The sequence below is a fragment of the Ictidomys tridecemlineatus genome, chromosome 1 (assembly GCF_052094955.1).
Source record: "Ictidomys tridecemlineatus isolate mIctTri1 chromosome 1, mIctTri1.hap1, whole genome shotgun sequence".
NCBI classification, from domain to species: Eukaryota; Metazoa; Chordata; class Mammalia; order Rodentia; family Sciuridae; genus Ictidomys; species Ictidomys tridecemlineatus.
In genome coordinates this window covers 50,461,085-50,488,814 of record NC_135477.1, presented here as the reverse complement: position 1 = coordinate 50,488,814, position 27,730 = coordinate 50,461,085, and the positions used below count along the sequence as shown (strand labels likewise).

At 57.0% G+C, this 27,730-nt stretch overlaps 1 protein-coding gene across 6 annotated transcripts in view; it reads left to right on the top strand.

Annotated features, from left to right (window-relative positions):
* Positions 1-27,730, top strand: part of Cdh23 (cadherin related 23) — a 377,491-nt gene that overhangs the window by 156,718 nt on the left and 193,043 nt on the right. For all 6 annotated transcript variants that reach the window (XR_013435513.1, XR_013435512.1, XR_013435514.1 and 3 more), the window contains exons 7-9: positions 133-327; positions 3,997-4,125; positions 10,483-10,561. Coding sequence is in view for 3 of the 6 variants with exons in the window: in XM_078040863.1 (XP_077896989.1) it covers positions 133-327; positions 3,997-4,125; positions 10,483-10,561 (403 nt within the window). In the remaining 3 variants the exon portion in view is untranslated. The remainder of the gene's footprint in view (positions 1-132; positions 328-3,996; positions 4,126-10,482; positions 10,562-27,730) is intronic.

Sequence of the window (27,730 nt, the reverse complement as noted above, 5' to 3'; positions counted from 1 at the left end):
TCAGAATGACAATGACAGCGCCCCGGGTCTGGTTGGCTGGAGGGACGTGGCTAATGGGCTTTGGGGGACTGTGGCCGACACAGCCCCTGCCCTGGGCTCCGGCTCACTCTTCTTTGCTTTGCTGTCCCCTAGAACACACCGGTGGGGACGCCCATCTTCATCGTGAACGCCACGGACCCCGACCTGGGCGCGGGCGGCAGCGTCCTCTACTCCTTCCAGCCTCCCTCCCAGTTCTTCGCCATCGACAGCGCCCGTGGCATCGTCACCGTGACCCGGGAGCTGGACTACGAGGTCACGCAGGCCTACCAGCTCACCGTCAACGCCACGGTGAGTCACCGCAGCCGCCCAGCCCCCAGGGGTCCACCTGTCCTGCCCTTGAGGAGGGCGACAGGACCCGGCCCCAGTTCCACAGCAGCCGCAGCGTGGAACACCGATGTCGCTTGGATCGTGATGGCCAAGCGACAGCCAGCGTCACCGGGCGCTCGCACTGTGTCCCTGGCACTGTGCTGGGATTTTAGCGTTTTTAAGATGTGCAATTTATAGATAAGAAAACGGAGTCGTGGAGCAATTCAGTGATTGATCCAGAGTCACCCAGGAACCCCACTCCATAGCCAGCGCCGGCGATGTCCCTGCGACATTCATAGTGCAGGGTGTCCTCTCACTCTCCGGGACACAGACAAGCCATGACATCACCAATGTGCAGGGGCCAGAGGGGCCCAGGTCCTTCCTGGCTGCTACCCCAGGGAGCAGGGCCTCTTGGAGACAGGGAACCAAGCAGCCCCTGGGAGCTCAGGACAAGGTAGTTGGGGACAGAAGAGGAGTCACTGTCCCATATTACGGAGGACATGGTTGCGGCTCATGCAGCTGATGAGTAACTCTGGAGAAAAACCCCTGAGCCAGGTTGCAAGATTCTCAGTTCTGACCACCACATCCCAGGGCCAGGAATCTCCAGCACACACAGCTGTTTGCAAGCTGTTTAGGGACAGCCACACCCTAACAGGGTGCTACCCCTGCACTCCCCTCTCCCCTGCTCCTGTGCTGCCTCCAACCACAGCTGGTACCATCAGCTCAGGCCAAGAGCAAGGCAAACTCCGGGCATCCCTCTCGACCCGCTAGGACCCACCAGCCGGCACCCAGCACCGGACACCTGCCCACCTCGCTGCAGAAGGGCTGCCTGTGTCCAGGAGCTCTACCTAGCAGCTCCCGGAGCCCAGGTCCCCGGCTCTGCCTCTGGGCTGGGTCAAGGTCTACTTTTTTTCTCTTTTGGGGGGGTACCCAGAGATTAAACTCAGGGGCACTCCACCGCTGAGCCACATCCTCAGCCCTGTTTGTATTTTATTTAGAGACAGGGTCTTAGCACCCCGCTTTTGCTGAGGCTGGCTTTGAACTTGCCATCCTCCTGCCTCAGCCTCCTGAGCTGCTGGGATTATAGGTGTGCACCACTGCCCTGGCGGAAGGGTCTGCTTTTGAAAGATGGGGTTCCCCAGGCGTGACCAAGACCCGAGACGCCTCAAGAGCCAGGGACTGCCTCTTCCTGCCCAAGCGGGCCCCGTTGCCCTGCAGAGGATACTGGCATTCTTTCCGTCCCCCTGGTCTTCCGGGCGATGTGTGCTGCCGTCTGTAAAAGGGACTTGTGGGATGAAGGGGCTGGGAAGCCCAGAGGTTGCTTTTGTGCCTACCCACCGGCACCTTCTGCCCGCCTGTCCCTGTGTACCGATGGCTCACGCTGCGCTCAGGCCTGCAGGTGCTGGTCCTCTTTCTCTACAAACCTGCCCCTATGGGATAATTTCCATCCTCCATAAAAATGGCTCTGGGATGTGGGAACAGATCAGCGCTGGGCACAGGTAAGAATGTGGGTGGTCAGGCCCATCACGAGCCCCGTGCTCAAGCTGGGCTGATGAATACAGAGAAATTGCTGCTAATCTCCCGGCAATCAGGCTTTGAAACTGCAGAGCAGGAGGGGCCTGTCACTCCCTGGTGGGTGGCTTCCTGCTAGCTCCTGGATCAGCTGATGCCGCGATCCCTCTGGGGCTGGCATCGTGCCCTTGGTGCTGGGCATTTCCCAGGTGATCCTCCTGCCTGTGACGAAGGCAGTAATGTGGTCCCCGGCTGTAGAGGAGACAGCCACGGGCCCTGGTCACATCTGAGAGCCTGCCCCACCAGATGTGCCCACCGCCATCTCCCTTCCCCACCGGAGAGTTCAGGGTGGGCTGGATGGGGTCATCTGTCACAGGAGCAGGACTACAGCCCAGGGTACAATGGAGGTGGCAGGTGCCAGGCTGGACAAAAGCCAGCCGCCGACAAGAGCCTGGTAACGGCAAATCAGAATCATGGCGTCTGTTGCCCAGGAGGTCAGGGGACTCCTGCTGGGCCATGTGCCTGGCTGGGAGCGCTCCCTTGGGCAGTACCCCAGCCTGGGCTGTGGGGCCCATGGTTTTGGAGCCTGGGAGGCTGCCCCAACCCCACCCCAGGGCCCCTCTGCTCAGCTCCTCCTGCTCCCAGACTCCCCCCGCCCCTTGCTGCGTCCACTCCCGCCCCTGAGGCCCTCCCACCCACTCCTTGGCGACCCCCGAGGACTCACAGGGACAGTCGGGCCCCTTCGCCTCCTGGGCTCTGCAGCTCCATCTCTGGGGGTCAGGGGCAGGCACCAGGCTTTCTCATAACGTGGGGAATGCCTGGCCTTGCTCACGTCACTCCAGACAAACCACGGGCCATCGCACCTGGGGACAGCCACTCTCCAATCCCAGATCAGAGAATTTACAAATCCACGGGGCTGGGAGAAGTTGAATGGAGCTTTCACCTTACAGGAATGGACATCGAGAATCCAGGAGGGGAAATAGCTTATTGGAGGTTACCCGGCAAGTCCCAGATGTTTAGGCTCCAAATCAAGGCTGTGAAGGGCAGGGGTTTTTTGTTTTGTTTTGTTTTGTTTTGTTTTTGGTACCAGGGATTGCACCCAACCCAGGGGCACTTGACCACTGAGCCACATCCCCAGCCCTTTTTATATTTTATTTTGAGATAGAGTCCCACTACGTGGCTTAGGGTCATGCTAAGCTGCTGAGGCTGGCTTTGAACTCGTGATCCTCCTGCCTTAGCTTCTCAAGCCACTGGGATCAGAGACATGCACCACTGCGCCCAGCAAGGCTGCCCTTGTCTGTGTAAAGTGCTCTGAGTTCGAGTTCTTGCTACCCCCTTACAGTCGGATGAGTCTAGGCTGTCACTTCCCTCTCTGGTGTCTGTGAACTTACGGGACAGTGAACCCACAGGGACGGTGAGCCCACGACTTCTCATGCAGGATGCTGGCGTGGGGCAGGCTCTGCGTTCGGCTGTGCCTCTGCCGCTGGTGCTGACTGGTGTTACTGGGTAGCAGCGGGCTGCTTCGGTTTTCATCACCAGCTGTGCCTTTCGGGTCCTGGGTGTCCTCTCTTGGTGAGCTTTTATAGGACTGAATTTGCAGTGCTGCCTGTAGGGCCACTGGGGAATGGCAGGCATGACCCCTCAGGATCCTGGAGGGCCCCAGATGTCACAGGCTCTGGAGCTCCCCCTGCTGGTTCGACTGGAAAAGTCCCTTGATCAGTAAATTGAGGACCCAGAGCAGGATTGCGGGTCCCAGAATGAGCCCCTGTGTGGCCAAAGGGCCCTTCTTCTGAGGAGTTGCTATCTAGTTGTCCTGGGCATGGAGAGGGGCAGGGACCCTGGGCTGAACACAGCAGAGGCACTGAGGACAGAGCCATCTCTTTACCTGAAGCCAGCCATTCAGTGCAACGGATATTCAGGGTAGCCGGGCCGGGGTTACCTCTACCCCCATGCTGTTCATGACACTGGAGAAGCCACTGTCCCATGGCCCTGCCTGGGGACCCTGTGTGTGTCCTCCTGCACGTGTGTGCCTGGACATGTGCATGTGAGTGACACATGCTCCAGGACCGTGTGTGCGTGTACATGCGTGTGTCCACGGAATCACTTAACTAAGGCTGTGTGCGCTCTTTGCCCTCTAAGGATCAAGACAAGACCAGGCCTCTGTCCACCCTGGCCAACCTGGCCATCATCATCACGGACGTCCAGGACATGGACCCCATCTTCATCAACCTGCCTTACAGCACCAACATCTATGAGCATTCTCCTCCGGTAAGTCCCCCCTGGCCCTGGGAGGGGCTCTAGGCTGGCGTGGGCTCCTCCTAGCTCTGCCTACCCTGGCACCTGGGACGGTAGTGACAGGCATCAGCAGTAAAACTCCACCTCCCCATCCTCCCGCTTTGTCCCCAGAGTGCTCGGAGTGGCAAAGAACAAAGCCTGGCTGGGCAGGAAGGGGGAGCGATCAGAAAGGGTCTTCTGGGGGTGCCCTTGGGAGCCCAGCCTGCGCTGGGGACTGGAGTGGGGTGCAGGCTCTGCAGAGCGTCCTGAGGCTTGGCCACGGCCTGCAGTCTGCCATCAGCATGGCCTAAGGGGGCAGCTGGCCTTCTGCCCCGAGGGCCTCTCAGCCCTGGCTCTTCCTTGAGAGCCGGCAGCAGCAGCTGGCCTCCCTAACTGCTCCGTCTTTGGGTTTCTCGGGTCCAGGTTTGCAACAGAGACTCCTGACTTTGTGCCATGTCACAAGTCACTGGGCACCAGCCAACCTGTGGATTGACTGCCCTGGGACCATGTGTCCACCTCTGGCCCAAACAGCCATAAGTGGGGGTCTCAGAGAATGAAACAGGCCACTGTCCACTCTGCAGGGGCCATGGCTGGAGCAGCTGTGGCCAGGCGACAATGACAGGCATCCCTAGAGTGGTCGCCTCCACGCCTCTGTGCTAGCTAGAGGGAAGCCCCCACCGTGGGCTGATAGAGGACAGCGAGGTGCCTCCTCGGGCAGGTGAGGCCTGGACACGCAGCTTGGGGAACAGCAAGTGCTCTGTCACGGAGCTGCAGCCCCAGCCTTGACCTTGCTTTTGAGAGAAACCTGTGTGTTGGGAGGACGGTCTCCCAGTTGTGAGAGCAGGGCAGGCTCCCACCAGGGGCCAGTGGGTGTTTGGGCCCTGCCCATCTGCACAGGCTGGCTGCCCTGACTTGTGCAGACCACGCTCCCAGGCCATTGCACGCCAGGGCAGCCTGACGCCCAGCTTGGACACCATGGCTGTCCTGACCACTGTCCAGGGGCATGGAGCTGGCACTGGGCCCCTGTCTTCTTGGCCAGGTGTGAAGCAGAAGCTCTAACAAGCAGGATGCTGTCTAGCCTGCTGCGACGGGTGTTTGCAGCTGCTTGGAGGGCAGTGGAGGGCACCTCGGGTCGCTACTCCCACCCTTCTGTTTCCTGGCTTCTGTGCACAGTGGGAGCCCCGGCCTTGGAGACTGAAGGGTGCCCCTGCTCGGCTACCCTACTTCCTAGGACCCCTTCCTTTCTCCTCCTTGCCAGGCCCTCATCTCAGTCTCAGGTTGGAGCTGACTGCTGTTTGCTCCTATCCGCCCCCAGCCCCCGGGCTTGTCCTTCTGAGTGCTCAGGGCTCTGGAGCAACTGGCCCAGACTCTGCTTCCTGGCTGGGCTGGGAACGTAGGTCAGCAGAGGTGGGGTCAGCTGTGTGCATGGACATAGTGGGAAGTATCTATGGAAGGGCTGGATGAAGAAGACCATCCTGTCACCCTTGTCACCTCTGGCACCTGCTGTCATCACCAACCCATGACAAGCACCCCACAAGTGCTGGAAGTGAGCAGAGATCAAACCGAGTGTTTGGCGACTCAGTGGCTGGTTTCTGGTATTCAGGCTGGGCCAGGCCTTCCTGCTGAGCCTCACCTCTGGTCACGGTGTGAGCTTCCTCTGAGACCCTTGGGCTTGTCCTTTGCTAGCATCCCTCTCTCCAAGACCACCCTCCGCTGTGACAGGTTTTACTTTCAGACCTGCATTCACTCACTCCATGCTTCTTTCTTCCGTGCTCTCATCCGTCACCAGCCCTGTGTGCAGGGGCCTGTGGGAAGCCACACCCTCTTCTCTCCGGAGGCTTCCACAGGCTCCTGCTAGTGATCACTCCGTCCGAGCAAATCAGATGCTTGCCCACCTGGGCCCCTGCTTGCACCTTGGCTGGGTTTCTTGCATCTGATGTGACTTGCATGTCTCTTGCATCTCTTTGGGCTCAGAGACCTTGACATCTCTGCCTGGCCAGGGTTGTCCCTTTGCCCCTGCAAGGCCAATGTCTGGGGAGCTGCTGAACCCCTGTTCGGAGGGTATGAGTTCCTCCATGTGGGTCCTAACCAGGCTGGGGGTGAAGGGAGGCAAACCAGGCACTAAGTGGGGGTTTGGCCTCTTCTGGGGGCGCTGCCTGGGGCCCCCGGTCCGTGGAATCACACTTCACATCCACGCGCCTGTCCTCTCCTCCTGGCTTCGCACTTGGAAGGAGCCCCGTTTCCCGTCTGCACACGGCCCTCTCCCGCAGGCCTCCTCCTGCACACTCCAAGCCCGATTTTTCCAGGCCTTTAATCAGTTTCCGTGCCTTGATCTGGGTCCTCCGTGTCCCTTTACCGTGTGGCACTCTGATTTGATGCAGTTGTCCCCTGCTGGCCCGGAAGCCTCCTGGGCCGCAGGACCCAGGCATCCTCCTTCCGGGCTTTGCCTCCACGGCTCCCGGGCCTCGCCCAGACCCTTCCCCACTCCCCCTGGCTCCCCTCTTTATCTGCGGCTCCCAGCATGTACACCTCCCTCTATCAGTGTATCGGGCAGGCATGCCTCATCTAAAGTGTATATATTACCTAATAAAATCCTTCTTATTTGGGATTATTGCATCAAATTTTAATTTCCTCACTCGAGCAGCAGCATGTCGGCCTGCCCGTCAGTGGAGGACCGATAGAAGGTGAAAGGAGCGGATAAACTGCACAAATTACTGCCAGCCGATGCCTATCAGCCCTTTGACTGGAATTGACTGGAATTAAGGACTGAGAAATAGGATTTTCTGCCTCAGAATCTGCTGCGGCAGCTCTGGTCGGAAGTCCCCGCCAGCCCCCGCTAGCCAGCTCCCCCCAAGGGCGCCTCCCACTCCCAAAGCAAACTGCTCGTCACCTTTCAAGTCCTTAATCCTGTCTTGGAAGTGGCAGTGGGCTGGGGCTCCAGGGGAGCTGGGGAAGGCGGCCAGGCCTCTGAGGCCAGGCGCGGCTCCTTGAGCCAACTCTCCTGCAGAGGCGGAGGGAGGGGACGCAGCACAAAGGGGAAAGAAAAGTCCCAGCTCTGCCTTCACTGCCCACCTCGGCCTGTGCATGTCCCCTGGGCACAGAGTCCCCGGCCCTTCCACCTAGGCCAGGCAGCCGGAGCCGGGCCCTCTGTCCCTGCCCATCTGAGGCCGGAGTCCCCTGCTGTGGGGCGGAGAGAACCCGTGTGACCTGCTCCACAGTGAGGGGAAGAGAGAGAGGACGCTGGCCGGTGCTCAGCCCTGCGCAGGCGCTCAGGTGACACCCGTTCTCGCCATCGGCCGCTGGCTGTTGGGATAACGCGTAGAAAACACCAGAGCTCGAGGGTGGAGAGCCGTAATCTGGGATGTCGGGGTCAGAATTTGCTGAAATCAGAAACAGGACGTGTGTCCATTGTCCAGGACCAGGCACCTGGATCTCCACCAGGTACCCACAGGGATTCCAGACCCCAGTTTGTAGTCCCAATCACTTTTGTCACCTTTGCCACGTATGAGTGCTTTACATACGAAGGGATTGCTTAGGAGCAGGGACTATTATGAACCCATTTTATAGATGGGAAAAGGGTCGCAAGAGGTTAAAATTGATGCAGAGGATTCAGTCACAGGAGGTCAGGCACCGGGTTGAACACAACCACCTGCCCCACGTCTCGAGGAGCCGGGGCCCCATGGGTCTGCACACCTGTCGCCTCTCCAGGGAGAGCCTCGTTTCTGAGAAGGCCTCGTCCTCCCCCCGGTGTGGGTTCCAGGGAGGGCAAAAAGCTCCTCGGCAGGTGGGGCTGGACCTGGCCTGCCCACCTGCTCTACCAGCCATGCCCAGCTGCTTTGGGCAGAGTGGCCTTCAAGCAGACTGGCCGGCCAGGCGGGGCTCACTTGCCCGTTCCCTCATCTTTGGAAATAAGTTGCAGTATATTGAAAATATAATCACCGAGACTCTGAAACAAGAGCCGTGAGTTCCCGAGAGCCCCCGGACCTCCCTGTTAATTCCTTCTTATAACATTTCCAGTCTTTCTGTCTGCACTTGTATTAAAAGCTCAGGGTTTTATTAAAAGTGGATTTATTTACCCAAAAAAGAGATGAAACCCCAGACCTTGTCAGGAGCCAGGCTGGGAGGGAGCGTCCCTGGCCTCCTATCCGGCAGAGCTGGCTGGCTGCTCCCAGCTCCACCCACCTTGGAGGACTCTGGCCATCTGGGGCAGGACTGCCCCCAGGGGAGGTGCCCACAGGGCTCTGAATATTGAAAGTCCTTGGGTCACCAGGTCCCCTCTTTGCCCAGGCCAGTGCTGGCTGCCTCATCCTGTCCCCTTTGGGCTCACTGTCCTAGGTGCTGCTCCTGCCTGCCCTGGGTGTACACTGGGGTCACGCAGCTGCCCCTCCAGCTGGGAGGGTGGAGCTGGGAGCAGCCAGCCAGCTTAGTGACTGGCAGGCCAGGGACCCTCATGCCAGGACACCTGTGGGGCCTGGGTAGGATAGGGCTGCATCCGAGGAGCTGCCCCCATGTCCAAAAAGCACAATTGGCAGCTGGCGCCTCAGGCCAGCGTCCTGCACCCTCAGGAGCTCCTCGGGGAGACAGACCCCGACTTTTGGGGGCAGATCCCCCCAAAAGAGTCTGGGGGTGTGAACCCTTCAAGTGAAATGCTGTCCTTCCCAAACAGCCTTGTCCCAGCAGCCCACTAACTTGCTTCATGAAGGACACCCCAGTCTCAGAGAGCGAGCTGGAGAACGGCCCCGGCAGCTCCTCGGAGCCCGGGTGCAGCCTTTCCCCAGTTCCACGGGAGCTGATGCTTGTAAAGTGCACAGAGCAATGACTTTTACAAATGACATTATTGTTATTATAACGGAACCTGTCACAGAGGTAGCGTCACCTGACTAGCAAGAGCACTTTGGAGCCAAAGTCCCTGTTTTAGTCAGCTTTTTCATTGCTGTGACCAAAGGACCTGACAAGAACAATTTTAGAAGAGGAAACGTTTATTCGGGCCTCACGATTTCAGAGGGCTCAGTCCATAGACCCCCGGCCCCACTGCGCTGGGCCTAAGTGAGGCAGGACATCATGGTGGAAGGGTCGGGGAGCAAAGAGCCCAGGACATGATAATCAGGAAGCAGAGAGGGAGAGGGAGAGGGGGAGAGGGAGAGAGAGAGAGAGAGAGAGAGAGAGAGAGAGAGAGAGAGAGAGGGAGAGTGAGTGAGTTCTGCTCAGCTCATCAGGTACAAAATATAAACCCCAAAATGCCAGGTTGCTATTTTCCCCGAGGGGGAGATGGGTCCGATTGGGGTCATCACTCAGGCAGCCCCGGGGCCAGAACCTCTGGCCACAGGGTGTGTTGGAGCCTGGAGAGCAGGTGGAGGTCGCCCCGGCGAGGTGATTCAGCAAGTATCGTGGTAGTGGCCGCGTCAGCACCCGTGTGTGCGTTGGATCATTCAGTCCATCAGCCAATTTGTCAACCACAGCTGGCGAGTACGGGCCGTGCGCCAGGATCCCTTCCTAGGACAAGCCACGTCTCCAAGGCTTGCTTGCACTGTCTCTTGTCCACGGAGCACCTTCCTTCCCATTTTTCTGTCTCTGGAAAGCTCCTACACACTCTTCAAAACCCATCCTAAATGCCACCCACCTGGTACCTTTCGCAGGTTCCTCCAGGTGGGCTTCTGCACTGTAGGAGCTGTTTCTCCTCAGCTCCTTGGCATGGACGGCTCTCCAGGAGCAGACCCCTGCCTCTCCCCTGCTCTGGGCTTCTTCTCCACCAGTGCTGGGGCTGGGAGGAGGGGGAGCCGAGCCACTGGAGGCAGGAGCCGTGCGCGCAGCACTGTGTAGACGTGGTTCACAGGGCCATCATGCCTCCTGGGTGGCTTGGTCACCCCTGGAGGTGCATGCTTTCTGGTCGTGCTCACACGCATAAAATATTTGATCCATAATGTTTTCCTTTACTCAAGCTCTGGTGAAAACATGGTCCCATCTTATTCAGATTAAGGTGGGGCAAACCAAGGCCAGAGAGATACAGCATCCTTCCCAAGGTCACAGAGCAATTTGATGGATGGCTGATTTAGAATCCAGACCTCATAACTCTGCTGGCTGTTCCTCCATCTGCTTCTCCCATTCTAGTGAGGGATATGGGGAAAGGTGGGGACAGTGATGGCGTCAGCAATGTTGGGCTTTCCCAAGGGACCTGGGGTGTATACCTGAGCCCTCGATGTGTGACCCAGGGACAGAGTGTGGCACTTGCTGCCTGCTTCCTGGGCTGGCCTGGTCAGCCTGAGGAGGGAAACCACAGGTGACAGAAGAGCTACAAGAAACAGAGCCTGGGGCCAAGTGGCTAACTCAAGGCTCTCTCGGTCTCCCATGCAGGGCACCACCGTGCGTGTGATCACCGCCATTGACCAGGATAAAGGACGTCCCAGGGGGATTGGCTACACCATTGTTTCAGGTAAGGAGAGAGCTGTCCCTGTCCCTCTCCCCACCCTGGGAGACCTGCCTCCAGGGACAGTCCTCACCAAAGGGGCCTGGAAAGGCCGTGAATGAATGAAGAGGGGGCAGAGGAGGAGAAGAGGCTCTTGGGAAGCCCGCAGAGGCCAAGGCATGGGGGGGACTGCGCAGGGGACAGTGTGCTGCTGTCCACAGCCTGAAGCCTGGTGCCTCTGGGGCTTGGAGCCCAGTCGCAGGTGGCTGCGCCGACCTCCACCAGTGCTGGGGTGTATCTGTCCTTACTTGCTGAAAAGGGGACAATTTGTACATCATGTTAGAACAAATAGAGCCCAGACCTCCGCTGATGGCACGCGCTCTTGCACGGCTAGGGTTGGGGACTCAAATCTCCTCTCAGCTCCATTGGTTGAGCCGACAGCGGCTGACTGCAGAGGGGCTTTGGGATGACGGATCCCTGGCTCACCCCCTGACCAAAGGCTGGCAAGATGGCGCCTCTGCGTGGCTGTCCTGGGACTGGCTGGGTTTGGGAGCCCATCTGCTGGTGGGAGACCCCGGAGAGGCTGCTCACCCACGGGGATTGGCTGTCCTCCTACCCTGTATGCACCCCACAGGAGGCCTCCCGACACAGCCCACTGTCACCAAGTGTCAACCTGGTGCATCTGGGCGGGTCAGCGTCCACTCCATTGTGCCCACCATGCCCCCCACCCTGAGAACAGGGAGTGGCATAGTTGGAGTGTTCTCCCTGAAGCTCAAGATACTGCAGAGCATGCTGATCAAGAAGGTGTAGGGTGGAGCCGCCTGAGCCAGATGGTCCTGGGTGTCTCTGTGCCTCAGTTTGCCATCTGTGAAATGGGAACAGTGAGCGTACCTACCTGGAGGTGGTTTAAGGGTCAGATGGCTTAGCTCATATAAAGAGCTGAATGAATGGGTGTGCAGTAACGATAAGTGTTGCCAGTGTGGTTCCCGCCAGCCGCTAATGATTCCTGGGGAAGTTGGAGGCTAACTGGGGGAGGGAGCCATCTTACATCTTGTGATTGCAGGAAACCCGGGGCTCGTGGGCCTCCGGAAACTGCTGGTGTGGCTATTATTATGTCTCTAAAGCCCACTGTCCCCCGGACCCTGATCAAGTGCAGCCCAGTCCAGGTAGTGAACATCGGCTCATGGGTTTGGAGGGTGGGTTTGGGGCTCTGCCCCTCCTGATGCCCCCTCTGTTTTCTCAGTCTGGTGCCCAGGACACAACCTGGCCCAGGGTAAACCCTCGTGTGCACTTGTGAAGTGAGTGAACGTCACTCTGGGATAGTGGGTTTGCACCTAGGCTCCTACTGTAAGTGCAGCGTTCTTGGTCTGCGGGGGGATTCTTGTCCTGTAGGGCTGGAGTGGGCCCGGGGGGGCCTTGGCTCACCTAGCAGCTCAGTGTGCATGATCCTAAGGCCAAGATGTGGGAGAGCCCTCCTAGGAAGGAGTCCATTCTGCAGGAGGTCAGGGTTCTGGCCTGACTGGCAACACCTGTCCACGCTGCCCACCTCCATGAATTCCGCCCCTCGGGGGCAAAGCAAGTGTTTCCTGATGCTCGGGGGCTGCTGCTGGAGACCTGGGGACACCAGCGAGCCCCACAGGCTGTGCCATTGGAAGGAGAGTGGGCAGCAGCGTGGGCGGGCTCTGGGCTGCGGGAGGAGGTGTCCTGTCCTCACTGCCCCTAGGCTGGCTCCACACACACCCCGGCCTGGATAGGGTGGGAGTCGGGAGCCAGAACCTTCCCAGAACGGGAAACCACACAGTGACGCTGAGGGCCTCTACCCCACGGCGCTGGTTGGTTCCAGGTTCATGGTGGGTGCCAGGCCACCAGCCTCCACCTCAGCCCTCTCCAGTCCCCAAAGATGCTCCCTTCCACCCCCTGTTCAGCCCCTGCCTTGGAGCAGGAGCTGGAGGGCTGAGGCTCGGGTGTCTGGCTGGGCTCTGGAGCTCAGAGTGGGGGCAGGTGACAACTGCCTGCAGCAGTATCCTGTGGGGTCCCCAGGGGCATGTCCCCTAGGCCAGGTTGCCAACAGCAAACAAGAGGATGAGAAGGGAGACCAGAACCACAGAGAGATATGGGTGGAGGCTGGGCAGGAGGCAGAAACCCCTGGAGGGCAGGGGCACCTGGCATAGCGTTTAGGACTCCCATGACCGGCACAGATGTGCCTTGAGGGCTTTGGGGAGGATGACAAATGGGTTCCCTCTCACATGCCAACTTTGACTGAGTGGTAACGGCTGCCCGAAGAGGCTCTGGAAGCCAAAAGGGGTCAGAGTGATGAATGAGCGCAGAGTTCCGTTGGTAGGGTCTGGTGTGGGCATGGGCGTGGAAGGGGCAGTCCCTGTGGCCATGACTTGCTGTCCTGGGTATGTTGGCCCTTGGACCTTGCTTACAGGCGGCTCTTGCTCATCCTCTATCTCCTGGGTGTTTGCCACTGCTCCTCTGACAGCAAGCGGCTTGAACCCAGGGGCATTTAACCACCGAGCCACATCCCCCAGCCCTTTTTTCATATTTTATTTAGAGACGGGGTCTCGCTGCGTTGCTTAGGGCTTCATTAAGTTCCTGAGGCTGGCTTTGGACTCGAGATCCTCCTGCCTCAGCCTCCCAAGCCTCTGGGATGACAGGCGTGCGCCACCGTACCCGGCAAGGGCAGTTTCTTTTCTCCCTAAGCATCCTGCCTGGCTCAGCTGCTCCTACCCACCACACCTGCCTGGCTGGGCTGCCGTGGCCTCCCTGAGAGCCAGCCTCACGCGAGCCGAGAGGCAGATAGGTGGGAGGAGCAGGTGGACAGCAGTCTGGGATTTGGCCTTGAGTCTGCTTCCCTTGGATAGTGGAGACACTGCTGCAAAGAACATTGTCTTGCCTGTCTGGGGACAGTTGCAGCCCTGTGCTTGGTGGCCTGGTCAGGACCCATTTATCTTGAAGCAGGCAGAGGGTTGATTCTGTCCCCCTGCCACCCCAGAGCATGCCCAGCGGGGCCTACTCCAGCCCCGGGTCTCAGGGCCTGGGCAGGGCAGGGCAGAGTCCTGAGGGCCACTGGCATGGTGACATAAGTCTCAGGGCCTGTCAGGAGCCTGAGTTGGTGGTGGCGTCTGTCTACATGTGGGAAAGGCCTGCCCACCCCACGCCGGGGGACACAGGTCTGAGCCCACAGGTGATGCGTGCGTGGCAGGCTGTCAGCCTGCCCTGCTCCCTGGGCCCCGTCCCCTCTGGGCCGCGCCTCTGCCCGCTGCCGTGGGGATTTATATCTGCACACAGCGTTTTCTCCAATACTAATGATCCCTCTGTTTTGCCAAGAACAAAGAGGCCTTCAGCAGTAACTTATGGCTCCATTGCCATCAATTTGTTCCCAGCCCCTTGTGGCCAAACCGGGACGGAGGAATGACAAGGTCCTTTCCCTTAGAGGACTTGGCACTGGCCCCGTCCACTCTCTCAGCCTGGACCTACCCTGCTGTCACCACGGGCATCATTGCACCTAGGGCTGCCCGAATCGGGGTCTGACCAGCTCCGGTCCCCCACTGCCGACCCAGACTTCAATCTGGTGCCCTCTCTGGCCTCGTGCCTCCTGCCAGGGACAGCCCTGCTTGAGGAAGTAGCTGGTCCATCCGGGGGGAACACTGGACTTGGAGTCCAAGTGGTGAGTCTGAGCCTCTCTCTGCCACCTGCCAGCAAGGTGTCTGAGCAAGACCTTGGCTTCTCCCAGCCCCGCAGCCCTCATCCGGGGAATGGGGTCAGGAATTCCCACACGGGGGCCGTGATACCGGAGAGACTCCAAAGAGCCTTCAAACATTCAGGATTAGCAATTGTCAGGGAAAGATCAGGAGCCCGGGTCCTTGGGACTCAGGCATTTATTTCCTCCTCCACTCATCTGAGAACAGAGAAACGTTGAGAGTGCGGCTCTGGGGCCGCTGTCCAAGGTAGTGACCTCCAGCCCTGCTGGCCACTTCCGCTGGTACCTGAAATGTGGCTTCTCTGAATCAAGATGTATCAGAAGTATAACACTCAGAATTTTGAAGACTTAATATGTAGAAAAGATTATAAAATATCTCACTAATAATGTTTTATATAAGCCAGGCAAGGTGACATGTGCTTGTAATCCCAGCCACTCGGGAGACTGAGACAGGAGGATCACAATTTGAGGCCAGTCTCAGCAACTTAGTGAGACTTTGTCTCAAAATAAAAAATACAGGGGGCTGGGATATAGCTTAGTGGTAGAACACCCTCGGTTCAATCCCCAGCACCACAACCAACCAATGAATCAATGAAAACAATGTTTCATGTGGGGTCTGAGGTGTAGTTCGGCCATCAAGCATGTGCTGAGCATGTGCAAGGCCCTGGGTTCCATCCCCATCACCACTAATAATAATGGTCATCTTTTATATTGATGACGTGTTGAATAATATTTTGGACAAACCAGGTTACATGCAATACATTATTATAATTAATTTTTCCTATTTCTTTTTTTAATTTTTTATGGCAACTAGAGAGTCTTGGGTGGCACCTGTGCTGCTCTTCTGTTTGTAGCCACCCTGCTGTAGGGGGAGGCTCTCTAGGCTTGGTTTCCCCTGGGGACCAGCTGTGACCTCCCAGGCATTCGCTTTTTTCTAGTCTGTCAAATGGAGGGGACGTCAGCTGCCTGCTGGGTGGGAGGGCTGAGAGGGTGACAGGCCAGGCCAGGGAGGCCATCGAGAGCCCTGGGTTTGCTTAAGTGCTGCTCCAGGGTGCGGGGGTGGAGGAGGGGCTTCTCTGGGCCAGGGACTGTGCCAGTGTCCTGAGATGGTGGGGACCGAAGCACTGTCTCGGCACAGGAACCTGCAGCTTGGCTGGAGCGACAGACCTGTGAGCTCTGCTTCCAGTGCCCTGGGACCACGCTGGGAGGAAGCAGCTCAGGATGTCGTGTTGATGGGGACCGATGGCTCCCCAGGGATCCATTAGCCGGTTCCCTCCACTTTCCCTGGTTTATGTTCGAAAGTGCCCATAAATAGGAAGTGCCCAGGAACCCGAGGGCTGGCGCCTGTCAGGCCTCAGCAGAACGAGGCTCACAGAGGAGAGGTCATGGAAGCCAGGCCCTGACTAGAGCAGGGATGGCCGGGCAGAGTGGTGGGCAGGCGCCTGGGGCATTGTCCACAGGATTCCAGGGAGGGAAGAGGGACATGAGGCCACCAAGGGAGCAGGGCCGGGATGCGCAGCATAGGGAGTGACTGCTCCGGAGAATTCTAGGCCCTGGTCCTGAGAGCAGCAGGGGCTCAGAAAGGGGCCCAGGGAGGGTCGGGACACCCAGCCACAGAGGTGACTGACACACAGGTGGTGTAGGCCAGCGAGGAGGCCGGGACGGCCCTGGGTGGCCCCAGGGCTCATGGTGCTAAGCCTGCACCACTGACCCCGCCCGAGCCTCTCCCCCTTGGCCCAGATGCACGTTAGAGCCCCTGGGCAGAGAGAGGGCTGCACACCCAGCTCCCAAGCACGGCTGGCTCGCAGCACCCTGCACAGTGGCCAAGACAGAGAGACTGCCAAAGGTGGGCTACAGACTCGTGCCACCAATGGTTTCTTCAGATTGTATCACCTAGTGACATTGGGGCTTTCTTAGTTTGGGTAGGTACACTCCATGACGTTCACTCAATCCCCTAACAAGATGCTTCTCAGAACACGTCCCTATTGTCAAGCCATATGTGACAACACACACACACACACACACACACACACACACACACACACACACCCCATGGAATGTTCCTCGGCCTTTCAAAAGAACAGATGCCCACACCTGTAATCCCAGCCACGGGGGAGTCGAAGGCAGGAGGATCACAACTTGGAGGCCAGCTTCAGCCATATACAAGATCCTGTCTCAAAATACATAAATAAACAGATAGATAAGTAAATAGGCTGAGGAGGTAGTTCAAGGGTAGACTGATTGCCTAACATGTGCAAGGCCCTGGGTTGGATCCTAGTGTCACTAAAAAAAAAAGAAAATCTGTCATTTGTGACAATCTGGATGAATTCATAGGACATTGAGCTAAGGGAAATAGCCACACTCAGAGAGACTAATCCTGCTTGATCTCATTTCCATGAGTCTGGGGATGGGGGGGACCCAGAGTAACAGAGGATGGGGGAAGGGGAGACGCTGGTCAGGGGGCCAATCGTGCAGTTACGACATGAGTACGTTCTGGAGACCCGCTGAACAGCAAGGTGACTGGACTAAGAAGAGCACAGCGTGCACTAGAACTTGCTCAGAGAGTGGACCTCAGTGTAGTGGTAACCGGGTGAGGTGATGGATGTGTTGGTTAACTTAATTGTGGGACTCACTCGACAGTTTATGCTGATATCAAAACACCACGTTGTACGCCTTGAATATATGCAATTTATTTGCCAATCACACCCCGAAAAGCTGGAGGAAAAGTCAGTGATACCAGTGTCAACCGTACGGTGATGTCTAGTAGGCCCTCAGGAGATGTCCGCCATTTTCCCTCCCCCTGCCGTCCATCAGGGTGGTGGAGACAAGCTGCCTCCTGTGGTCAGAAGCCCTGCCTCCCGGAGGGGGCAGCAGCCCAGTGAAAGGCTTCTCTCAGTCCCCAGGACTCTCCCTTCAGACTCTGGATCACCATGGTGGCGAGTCCGTGTAGGACAGCATGGGCCTGGGGCCAGCCGTGTGGCGTCACCTGAGAGTCAGTTAGGAGCAGACTCTTGGGCCCGCCCCTGACCTAGGCCTCAGGCACTCTGCAGAGTGGCCTGGCGACCTCTGACTGCACAAGCCCTCCAGGCGGCCCTGATGCTGATCCCTTTCCCCGCGGGAAGCATGTCCAGCCTTACACTCCCCTGCCTGATGAGTCCTGTCATTAGACACTCTCCTCTCTGGTGCCCCAAGAGCCCTGGCCCTCCCGGTGTGGGGACAGGGTGAGCGGCCCACGCTGGAGCTCTCTGTGGCCTTCTGCAGGGCAGCCTCCCTCCCCGCCCAGCCCACCTCTGTCCACTCTCTGGGGTGAAGAAGCCTAATCTCTTCTTGCAGCCCTTTCCCCATCTGCCATCTTCTGGTCCCCTGAGCAGGAGGAAGGGACCCCCGTCCACTGGATGCTTGTCATGTGTCAGGCCCAGGCTGGACCCACGTTATCCTGCGCAGCCTATGAGGGAGGGCATGCCTCTCCATCTGCAGACTAGAGGAGCAAGGCTCAGAGATGGGCCTCGGCTGGCCAAGGTCACAGCTGCTAAGTGGCAGGGCAGGGGTCTGAACTCATGTCTCTCAGGCTCCAGGACACACCCAGTGTCTGTGATGACAGTGGTTCTCCAAATGTGGCCCCCAGACCGCCCGCATCAGCATCACCTGGGAGCTTGTTACAAATGCAAACTGCATTTCTGCCCCTACTGAGTGAGATTGGGAGTGGAGCCCGGGGACGCTGAGGCTGCTGGCTGGGGTCAGTGGTATCTTTAAATTGGGGATCACACTCTGAGAAGCTGTGGTCTAGAAGAGCCTCTGTTTGCAACAGGAAATGTCCACCTAAGGGGTGGCATTTTGTACGTGAGAGAGAAAAAAGTCTTACTTTTTAAGCCCTGCATGGTGGCGCACACCTGCAATCCCAGCAGCTCGGGAGGCTGAGGCAGGAGGATCCAAGTTCAAAGCCAGCCTCAGCAACACAGCGAGGCCCTAAAACAATTCCACAAGACCCTGTCTCTAGATAAAATATAAGAAAGGACTGGGGATGTGACTCAGGGGTTAAGCACCCCTGGGTTCAATCCTCAGTACCCCCAAAAAAACATCTATTTTTATATATATAAATCACAGGTGTATGTTATACCTGAGGTCTTGAAATTTCACATGAAAATTCCATTTGGATAAAGAACCGGTGAGAGAGCAGGGCCACAGCCCCTCACCTCCAGCATGGAAGGTGGTGGCCTGACTATGAGGTCACCCTGGGGGACATGCCAGGAGTGCTCATGCAGGACAAAGCCTTCCCTTCTCCTCTCTGGATTTTATTTCAATGCTATCAATGGAGAAGGCTCTTTGAAAACACACTGAGCTCTTTGAAGGGAAGACTGCAGGGGGTGGGAGGGGGTGGCGCAGATAATCGGTTACAGTCAGACCAACCTAAGTCCCGGCCACACGTGCCAATAACTGAATCTGTCCCGGGGCTGTGGCCTGGTGGGGCGGCTATCACAGGAGACCATTGTGCCAGGCACATCAAAAGCCCTGCTCATTAAGCTCCTTGGCATTTTTCTCCCTCTGAGAAGCGAAGGTTCCAGAGAAACAGAATTGCTGTAGAAATCTGAATGGCGCCCGGCAGCCCCTGGCCTGGAGAAGCCTAATAGGGGCCCTGGAGGCCCCAGAACTGAGGGACGATGGCGGGCACTGGGGGATTGGCCAGGGAGGATTTAGGGCTGATGGAGATGGGTGGTGGCCCCGGAGAGGGCAGAAAGGCCGCAGAGGGGGGTCCTGGCAGGGGTCGGAGTGAGTGTGGCTCAGGGGAAGAGAAGGGGCACGGATGAGGAGAGTCCCGAGCAGACCACCCACCAAGCCTCACCCAGGGGCGGCCCGGGTGTCCAGGCTCTTGACATTGCGAAAATGGAAGATGCAGGAGGAGGAGGACACAGGGGCTTCTGAGCTCTACATCTAGTTCCTGGGGTCTGATGGGAGCTGACACCAAGGGACACATTCGTAAATTTAAGTGGACCTGTTACTTTACGCCCTTGACTGTCACCCTAGAGCCACATCCACACATGAACCAGAAGGCCCCTTCCTGCGCCCAGGCAGACATCACTGGTGGATTCCAGCACCCGGATGGGCCTGTGCCCTTCTGTCACCCCGTCCTCGGGCAGCCCCGGGAGCTGCAGCCAGTGCTGTTCAGGGGTCTCCCTGCGACCTCCAGGCTCTCTTTCTTCAAAACATCTAAGAACCAAGCCTCCAGGGGATTTGATTTAACCACCAAATGCACCCGCCATTGTCCTCAGTTCTCTCCCAGGACACCACACCACGGGGGGAACCCAGGCAGCCCGCGCCTCACCCCACGTCCTCTCCCTCCTGGGCCAGGGCTGCTTCCTGCCTTGCACCCCACGCCTCCCCTTTAAGGGGCCCGGGTGACCACACCTGCCCTGTGCTTCCTTCCTGGGGATCACAGCAGCCGAGGGCTTTAAGGAGATTTCGTGGCAGCGGGACAGGGACGCTCCCTTTCCACGTCTCCTCTCCTCCACACTCCCTCATGGCCAGAGCGTCCCTTGGCCGGACATGATGGCCTCCCAGGTGCCCGCTGCCCTGAGGAAGCACCCGCAGCCCTCCCTGCTGCTGGACCAGGGTCCACTGGCCCAGGTGGGCGGGGAATGGAGCTCGGTGCCCTCTCATTGGCCAGCTCAGCTCAGAGCCCAGCCCATCAGTTCCCCTGGGCTCTGCAGACGGGGGAGGGGGGTGGCCTTGGTGAGAGGAGTTGGGTTTCAGGTTCATGGAGGCCGCTCTGGATGCAGGAGAGTCTGGTCTGACCTCCCGGGGTCAGGGGGCACTTGTCCCTCTGATTCTTTGGTTTGGCTTTTTTTTTTTTTTTGCCTTGACTTTTTATCGACTTCCAAGGAAGTCTTAGAGGTTTGTGAAGTTTGCCACCATTTAGTTCCTGTTCTTTCCCTCTTCACCTGGTGCACCTCCAGGCCCCAGAATGGATTCAAACATGACTCTCAGCTCACAATCAACAGTGGTCCGTGGATGCCGCTGCTTAGTTTTATTATTCATTTTATTTTGTATTTGGGGTGTTGTTTTTGTTTTTCGCATGCAGGGCCACTCCGCCACCCAGCTATATCCCCAGCCCTTTTTATGTCATTGTTTTTATTTTGAGACAGGGTGTCCCTAGGTTGCTTAGGACCCCACTAGGTTGCTGAGCTGGCCTCTAACTTAGGGTCCTCCTGTTTCAGCCTCCTGAGTCACTGGGATTACAGGTGTGCACCACCATACCTGGCCTCCTTCTGAATTTTCACAATACTGTGGAGCCCTCCTACCTCCCGAGGGCTAGATCTCCTCCCTTATCTCCCAGCTGCCCAACTGTCCCTCCTCTGCCATCCCATCCCCTGACTCCCATCTCCCCAGCCTCAAGTTTGAATCTTATATCTTCTCATTCCCTTGATTTTGGGAAATATCTTGTCTCATGTATGTGCACCACATATTGCTTGGACTTAGTTGTCTTTGAACTTCGCCATTTAAAGTACCATTTAATACATTGTCTCCTGGGATATGTTTTCTGCTCATGTCCAAGATCTATCCCTGTCACCCTGTATAGCTGGTGTTTGTCCCTTTTCTCTACTGCATGTTACTCCATTGTGTGAAAACACCACAGTGCATTGACCCCCACTTCCCATAGTGGGTGCGTGGGGTGATTTTCACTGTTACAAACGGTGCTGCCATGGGCATCTTGTCTCCCTTGGTGCATGTGAGCTTGCCTAGGGCTACATCCACATCCCCTGCCCTCAGCAAAGCCTACTGTGCCTGGCAGAACCCTGCTCAGATGAGGAAGCAAAACCACAGAGCTCCTGAAACCAGTTTAGGGTCACGTGGCCTGTGAGTGGTGGCCCGGGATTCAAACCCAGATCTTCCTGTTTCTGAAACCCACATTCTTTGTGCCATCACTTTTCTGTCCTGCTGGAGAAGCCCGGGACTCTTACCAGCGCTGGTCTGTGAGATGCCCTGCGGCGCCTCCATCCAGTAGAGAATAATGAAGAGATCAGCCAGGGCCAGTTTCCCGGCTGCGCTGAGCATCAGGAGACAGCCCCGGGGTGAGGAGGAGGCCATCAGGAAGGGTGTCAGGACGGCTGGATCCAGCGGCTGCCCTCACAGCCCCAGCCTGGAGCATGGGAAGAGGGGATCTGCCACTCCCGGCTCAGAAAAGGTCTCCCCTGGCTTGGGGGGGCTTTGAACTTGAGATGAGCCCTTCTAAGCCACTCAGATCCCTGCTCCCTTCCTGCTGGGCACCTTAGGTGACTGCTCAGCCTTCAAGCAGCCCCCAGCTGGGGCTAATCTGAAATAAAAGTTTTTATTTATCTAGCTTGATACCCAGTGCAAGGTTAAATCATACAAGAGAAAAAGCAATAAAAGAGAAAGATTAAGTGTAAGGCTCCGTCTTAGGCGTGCCCTTTTGCAATATGGTTACAAAGATATTAAGCCTGAAGTCACCCACAATCCCACATAGCTGTTCCCAGGGCTTTGCGGGGCTTGCAATAGCGGCAGTGGGAGGAGAGACGGGCGGCGGCACGAGAGGAGGACCCCCCCCCCCCCCCCGTGCCCTGCTGGGAGGGTAAGCCACCAGATGGAGCTCGAATGGCTCAGCCCGACAGCCACCTCCCACCCCACCCCCACGCAGCTCTGATTCATGACTTCCCCGGGGAGCAAAACGTTGGCATCTGCACCTACATCCCTGTGGGCACATCTGTGTCACCAGAATTTATGTGCCTGCTATGGGCAGGGTACCCTGGGGAGAGCAAGGGGGTGAGAAGGCTCAGTCCCACCTTCCCTCCATCAGCCCCGGCTCCGATAACATGTGATCTTGAGCAGGTTGCTGTCTGTGCCTCAGTCTCCTTATCAGTCAAATGGGAACACGAATAGGGGTCGTGCGGGGGTTAATACAGGGGAAGCTGTCAGACACGCAGTAGGCACTCGGGAGATGTTATGTGTTGTTAGCAGGGGCAGTTTATGGTCAGGTTGATGGACTTATGAGAACAACACCTGGTCCTCAGAGTGTGGTCATGAACGGGGTGTCTCAAACCCAGAGTTCACCTCTCCTTTCCCTGCTCCCTGCCTGTGTACCCTGAGGTTACACTCTGCAAAGCTGCCAAGGTTCCAGGGGCACACGGGGCAGGGAGGGGGCAGTTCCCACGAGCCTTCTGACTGGCCTGCCTGGTCTGCTATCCCGACCCCTGGGGGTGTCCCCCTGCGCTCAGACGCTCAGGGAGGGCGACTCACCACCCCTGATGTCACCACCCTCTTAGCCACTGATGGGCCCAGTAACCTGGACACCCCATGACCCTGGGGGCAAAATGGATCATGGGCAGAAATAGAGGCTGCTTGTCCCCAAATCAAGTGGGATCTGTCCCTCCATGTTCTGTGGGCACCTCAGCCCCATCTTGGGGGATCCTCAGGGTAAACAGTGCCCACAGCTCCAGCCCACAGCCCTCTCCTCTCTAGGACCAGACAGGGCCACCAGGACCCCATGCCCCTCCCCCATCTTTCCACCCCAGCCCAAGCTTCAAAGCAATCAGGAAGGAAGGAAGGATGGGGGGAGGGAGGGAAGGAAGAGAAGAAGAGAAAAGGGAAAAAGAAACTTTTCCTTCAGCCAAAACAGTAGCTTCCTGAGGGTCCACCTACCTGGTCACCCGACGTGTCCAGCGTGGACCCAGAGAGAAGCAAAGCCACCTGGACCAGCAGACTGTCAGCAGCCTGAAGCTGGCATATACAGGAGTACGTCTAGGGGTGGGGAAAGCACTGTCCTGCAGGAAGGCAGTCCTCCAGGGACATTTGGAGAGAACAAGAGGAAGGGAGAGGGTCACCAGCCCGGGGGCGATGTGGACACGCGTTCAAAGGACCTTCCTCCAGCCCCAACACCCTCTTAGGGACTGGGGCTCACAGTGGTCTGGGTTTGAGTGCCAGACCAGGGAGTGACAGGAACATGCTTCCTGGGAGCTCAAGAAGTGTCACTTGCCTCCACCTCTCAGCCCTCCCAGGGATGCCACAAGCCGCTGTTATCCCCACTTTACAGTGAGGACTGAGGCCCAGGGTCACAGAGCTGGTGGGTGGTAGGGCAGGGCACTGAAGCAGCGGGCTGGATCCAGTGCTCCCTGCCCCAGGGCCTGCCTGGGCCCCCCTTAGGGATCACCAGCTCCACCCGGGACTGACTCCCCATGGCCCTGCCTGGCTGCCCCCTCTCTCTCTGCCTCCCTGCTGAGTGCTCAGCCTGAGTCAATTAACTGGCCGCTCCTGGTTCAAATATTTGACCAATAACCTGGAAACAAAGATCTCAGAGCCGATATTTTGAGACAGTGATTGAAGTGAACAAACATTGTAGCCCAGAACGAATTTATAGCTCAACATTTTCATTCTGCGGGGCTGCGCTCTGTCCCAGCCCCCACCCACAAGGCGCTTCTCTGGGGGGGCCAGAAGGATGGGACCAGGCGGCCTCTGTTTTCTAGCCCCTCCTGCTACCAGGAGCTGAGGATGCACCTTTGACCCTGAGCTGAGGCTGCAGGGGCCTCCCAGCACCGCCCAGCACACCAAGGGTCCTGTTAAAGGGTCATGGAGGACCTTTCCCTGTGATGAGGGTGGAATTCTTAAAGGTCACTAAGAGCCATTTAGCTGCAGCTCAGGGGAGCATTTGCAAATGAGGAGTTGAAGCCCTTGGGTGCTTTGGGTCCCCTTTAGGTGTCTGTAGGGAGGAGGCAAGTTGCGGTGAATGACCCAGTGAGGTCAGGTGGTGGTCTCAGGGAGATGAAGCTGTCATAGAAACTGGAAATGAGAAAACCAGGCCTGGAGAAGCCTCGGGAGTTGTGAACGTGAAAGGTTCATCTGGGCGCGCGTGTCTCTAACCCCAGGGCCCGTGCCTCGTGTCTCCTGGAACACAGAGCAGCAGGGCCTTGGGGGGCCACCCGTGCTCACCTCCCATCTTGCGTTGCCCTGTGTGTGTGGCAGCTGGTTCTCTGCTGTGATATTCTTAAATTGTTCCCCTTCGAGTGAGTGTTCAAAGGAAAAAGATCGAGTGGAATTAAAGAAAAAATAGTAACTGCCTGATTCAGGTGCAAATCTGGCTGAGGTGGGAGGTGACCTCAGCTGCCTGGAGACTGGGCACCCTGGTGGAGGCGGAGTCTCGGCCTGACCTTTCCACATCTGGAGAAAGGGAAGGATGAGGGAGCCCCCAGGGGCTTCAGAGAGTCACCTTAATACAGACCAAGGGCTAGGGACAGCGAGCGGACAGGGCAGGCCCCGGGCAGAGCCGCCCTCTGTTAAAGGAGCGTGGGTGTGAGGCACTTTGGCCGTGGAGCGCCAGCGCTGTTCCTGGTCCTCCTGCAGGACGAGCTCGCGCTGGGTAGGCGCCAGGAGGGCAGGAGGGGCCCGAGGAGCAAGGACAGTGAGGGAGGACAGAGGGCAGCGGCTAGACCATGGGGCTGCAGAAGAGGAACTGGGGGGTGATTCGAAGGTCCCGAGGCCAAGCCAAGGGGTGAAGCCGTCCACCCAGGGCCTCCGGGCTGGGAGAACCCAGAGCACCGGGGAGCCCTGGTGGACGGGGAGGGCCTTCTGTGAGTGTCAGGGCTCCTGCAGGCATCCAGAGCAGACTGTCCCCAGGGCCAGGCCCCGTGACCAGGAACAGGGACACCCGAACGTCTTCTGTCGTACAACATCTGTCCTCGTTCCCTGTCACTGACTGAACACCTCCAGTGGCTTAAAACAGCACAAGTTTCTTCTCTGTTCTGGAGAGCAGGAGTCTGAAGCGAGTGTCACAGGACTGAGACGAAGGTGTCAGAGAGCCGGTTCCCGCGGAGGTGCAGGGCAGGACCCCTCCCTGGCCTCTCCAGCTCCCCGTGGCCGTGGGCATTCCTCCCTGTGTGGCTGAGTCTCTCCAATCCCCTCGTCCCTGATCACGTGGTATTTGGCCCTCCTGTGGTGACATCTCCTTCTGGCTTCAGCTTAGAATCACACTGTGGTGACATAGAGCCCAGCAGATAGTCCAGGGTGGACTCTCACCTAAAGCCCCTTCACCAATTCACATCTGCAAAGTCCCTTAAGTCGCGGGAGATATCATCCTGCAGTATCCTTCTGAGGATCCAGACGCCTCTGATGTCCACCAGTCTACCATGTCCCCATCTCTCCCGGCTCCCTGAAGGTCTCTCCTGTCCTCGATGGTCCCACCACCTCCTCTCCACCACGGCTGCTCTTGAAATGTCCTTTGGGCTGCCATCTCAGCCATCAACCAGCTCTGTCTAAAGCTTTTCCAATTCCAAGTTTCCTAGAGGCGTCCAGCAGGGCCAGCTCAGCGTCATAAGCATTGTCCTGGAGCCGCAGGGAGCTGGCGACCGACCAGAGATGGGGTCACTCTAGGCAGCCAGCACAAAAGGGGGCAGCAGGGTCCCAAATACCTCCAGGACGTTTTCCAGACAGACAGGAGACCAGTGGGATGGAATCGAGCTCGGAGAAGCCGACCTGGTATAAATATGGGAACTTGATGTATGGCAGAGAGGGCGCCACAAATCAGTGGGGACAGGCGACTTGTTCCGTGGCGGGTATTGGAAAACCAGCTCACTATCTGCAGAAAAATAAAGCAAGATCCTACCGTACACCAGACGCCAAGGTGGACTCTGGATGGATTAAAGACCAAAATGTGAGAGTAAAATACAAGGGCTCATAAAAGGGAACGTGGGGGTATATCTTGGTGACCTTGTGGTAGGAAAGGACTTCTTAGCCCCTAAAGAGCACGTGCCCCCAAAGAAAAATGGGTCCATGTCAAAAGAGTTCCGATTCCATAGGAATAAATGGATGGGGTCGCAGCAGATGACTGTGGAGAGAGGAGTTTTGCGACAATTAAAATCAGCACGGGACTCAGCGCTGGGATATGGAGGAGACCCTGGAAACCAGCAGGGAGAAGCTGGGAAATCCAAGGGAAAACAGGCAGTCGGGACTTATGAGCTACTGAGACACCAGCCGGCGTTTGTAGAGACACTGAAACTGACTAAGCAGAGACAGGCGACGGCCACTGTCAGGACCAGCCTTTAAGTCCCACCTCAGCACAGGGGCCAAGTCCTCCCCTCGGCAGTTTTTGGGCAGTCTGAGAGCTGAGAGTATGGTACCAGGGATTGAACCCAGGGGGGCTTAACCATTGAGCCACATCCCCAGCCTTTTTTATCTATTATTTAGAGACAGAGTCTTGCTAAGTTGCTGAGGCTGGCTTTGAACTTGCGATCCTCCTGCCTCAGCCTCCTGAGCTGCTGGATTACAGGAGTGCTCTACTGTGCCCAGCTAAGAGTGGGTTTTAAAAACAAGAGGTTTGTTGTTTCTCTGTTTGTTTGGCACTGCGGATTGAAACCAGGGAGGCATCATCATTGAGCACATCCCCAGCATTTTTTTAATCTTTTATTTTGAAACAGGATCTCGCTAAGTTGCCGAGGCAGACCTTGAACTTGAGATCCTCCTGCCTCGGCCTCCCAAGTTGCTGAGATTACAGGTGTACACCTCTGCTTAAAGAGGAGAGGATTTTTGCAGTTGATCTGAGGACAGCAAATAATATCAATTAAGCAAAATGTTATCCCCCGTACCTCAAGTTCCATTTGTTTCATTACAAAATCTGTAGTATAAGAAATTGGGCTCAAGTATTGTTATATTTCAAATGCATCAAAAATGTTTGAGGCCACTTGTTTTCTTTCTTGTTAAAGGAGTACTATCATAATGTCCTTGGTTTTTGCCTCTTGGCCTGTGAAGTTTAAAATATTTACTGTGGCCTTTTACAGAGAGGTTCACGGTCCCTGGCACGAAGGAATATTCTCGATCCTTGAGAAGCCACATGCTGTTAGGTTGAATCACATAAAATCACTTCTTTTTAGGTCAAAAATGGTTGAATGTCAGCTATTTCATATGGTTTAACTTAGTGAACCTACAGCAAAATAAATATTTAAAACCTACTGTTAGGTAATAAGAGAAGGGACAGCGTAATGTCATGTCTGTAAGATAAAAGGAAGCCAGCCATGTTTAGCAAGAAGACACACATGCTCCGGCACACGTGGCCACGCACTGCAATCGGTACTTGCTTTGGCCAAGAGTGGGGGTGGGATGAGGCATGTGCAGTGACTCTTCCTGGCATGGGTTGGGTGGTCCCCAGAGCCAGCTCTGCTTGAAGCTCACATGGTAACTCATTTAATCCTCATAGCACCAGGATGAGGGAGGTACTATCACTGTGCCACTTTATGGATGACAACACAACTCAGAGAGATGAAGTCACTTGCCTGAGGCTGCTCAGCTTGTAAAGGTGGGAGGCAGGATTTGGATGCAGGCCATGTGGGCCCATTTCGGAGATCAAATCTGAAGTCCGGTGAAGCGGGTATAGTTAAAGGGGGTTGGTGGACCCAACATATCGGAAAAAGCAAACTCTCCTTTCACCTACACCCCATCCCTGCCCACCCCATGCCCAAGAAATCCCCGGCGTTTCTTGCTCTTCTACCTTCACA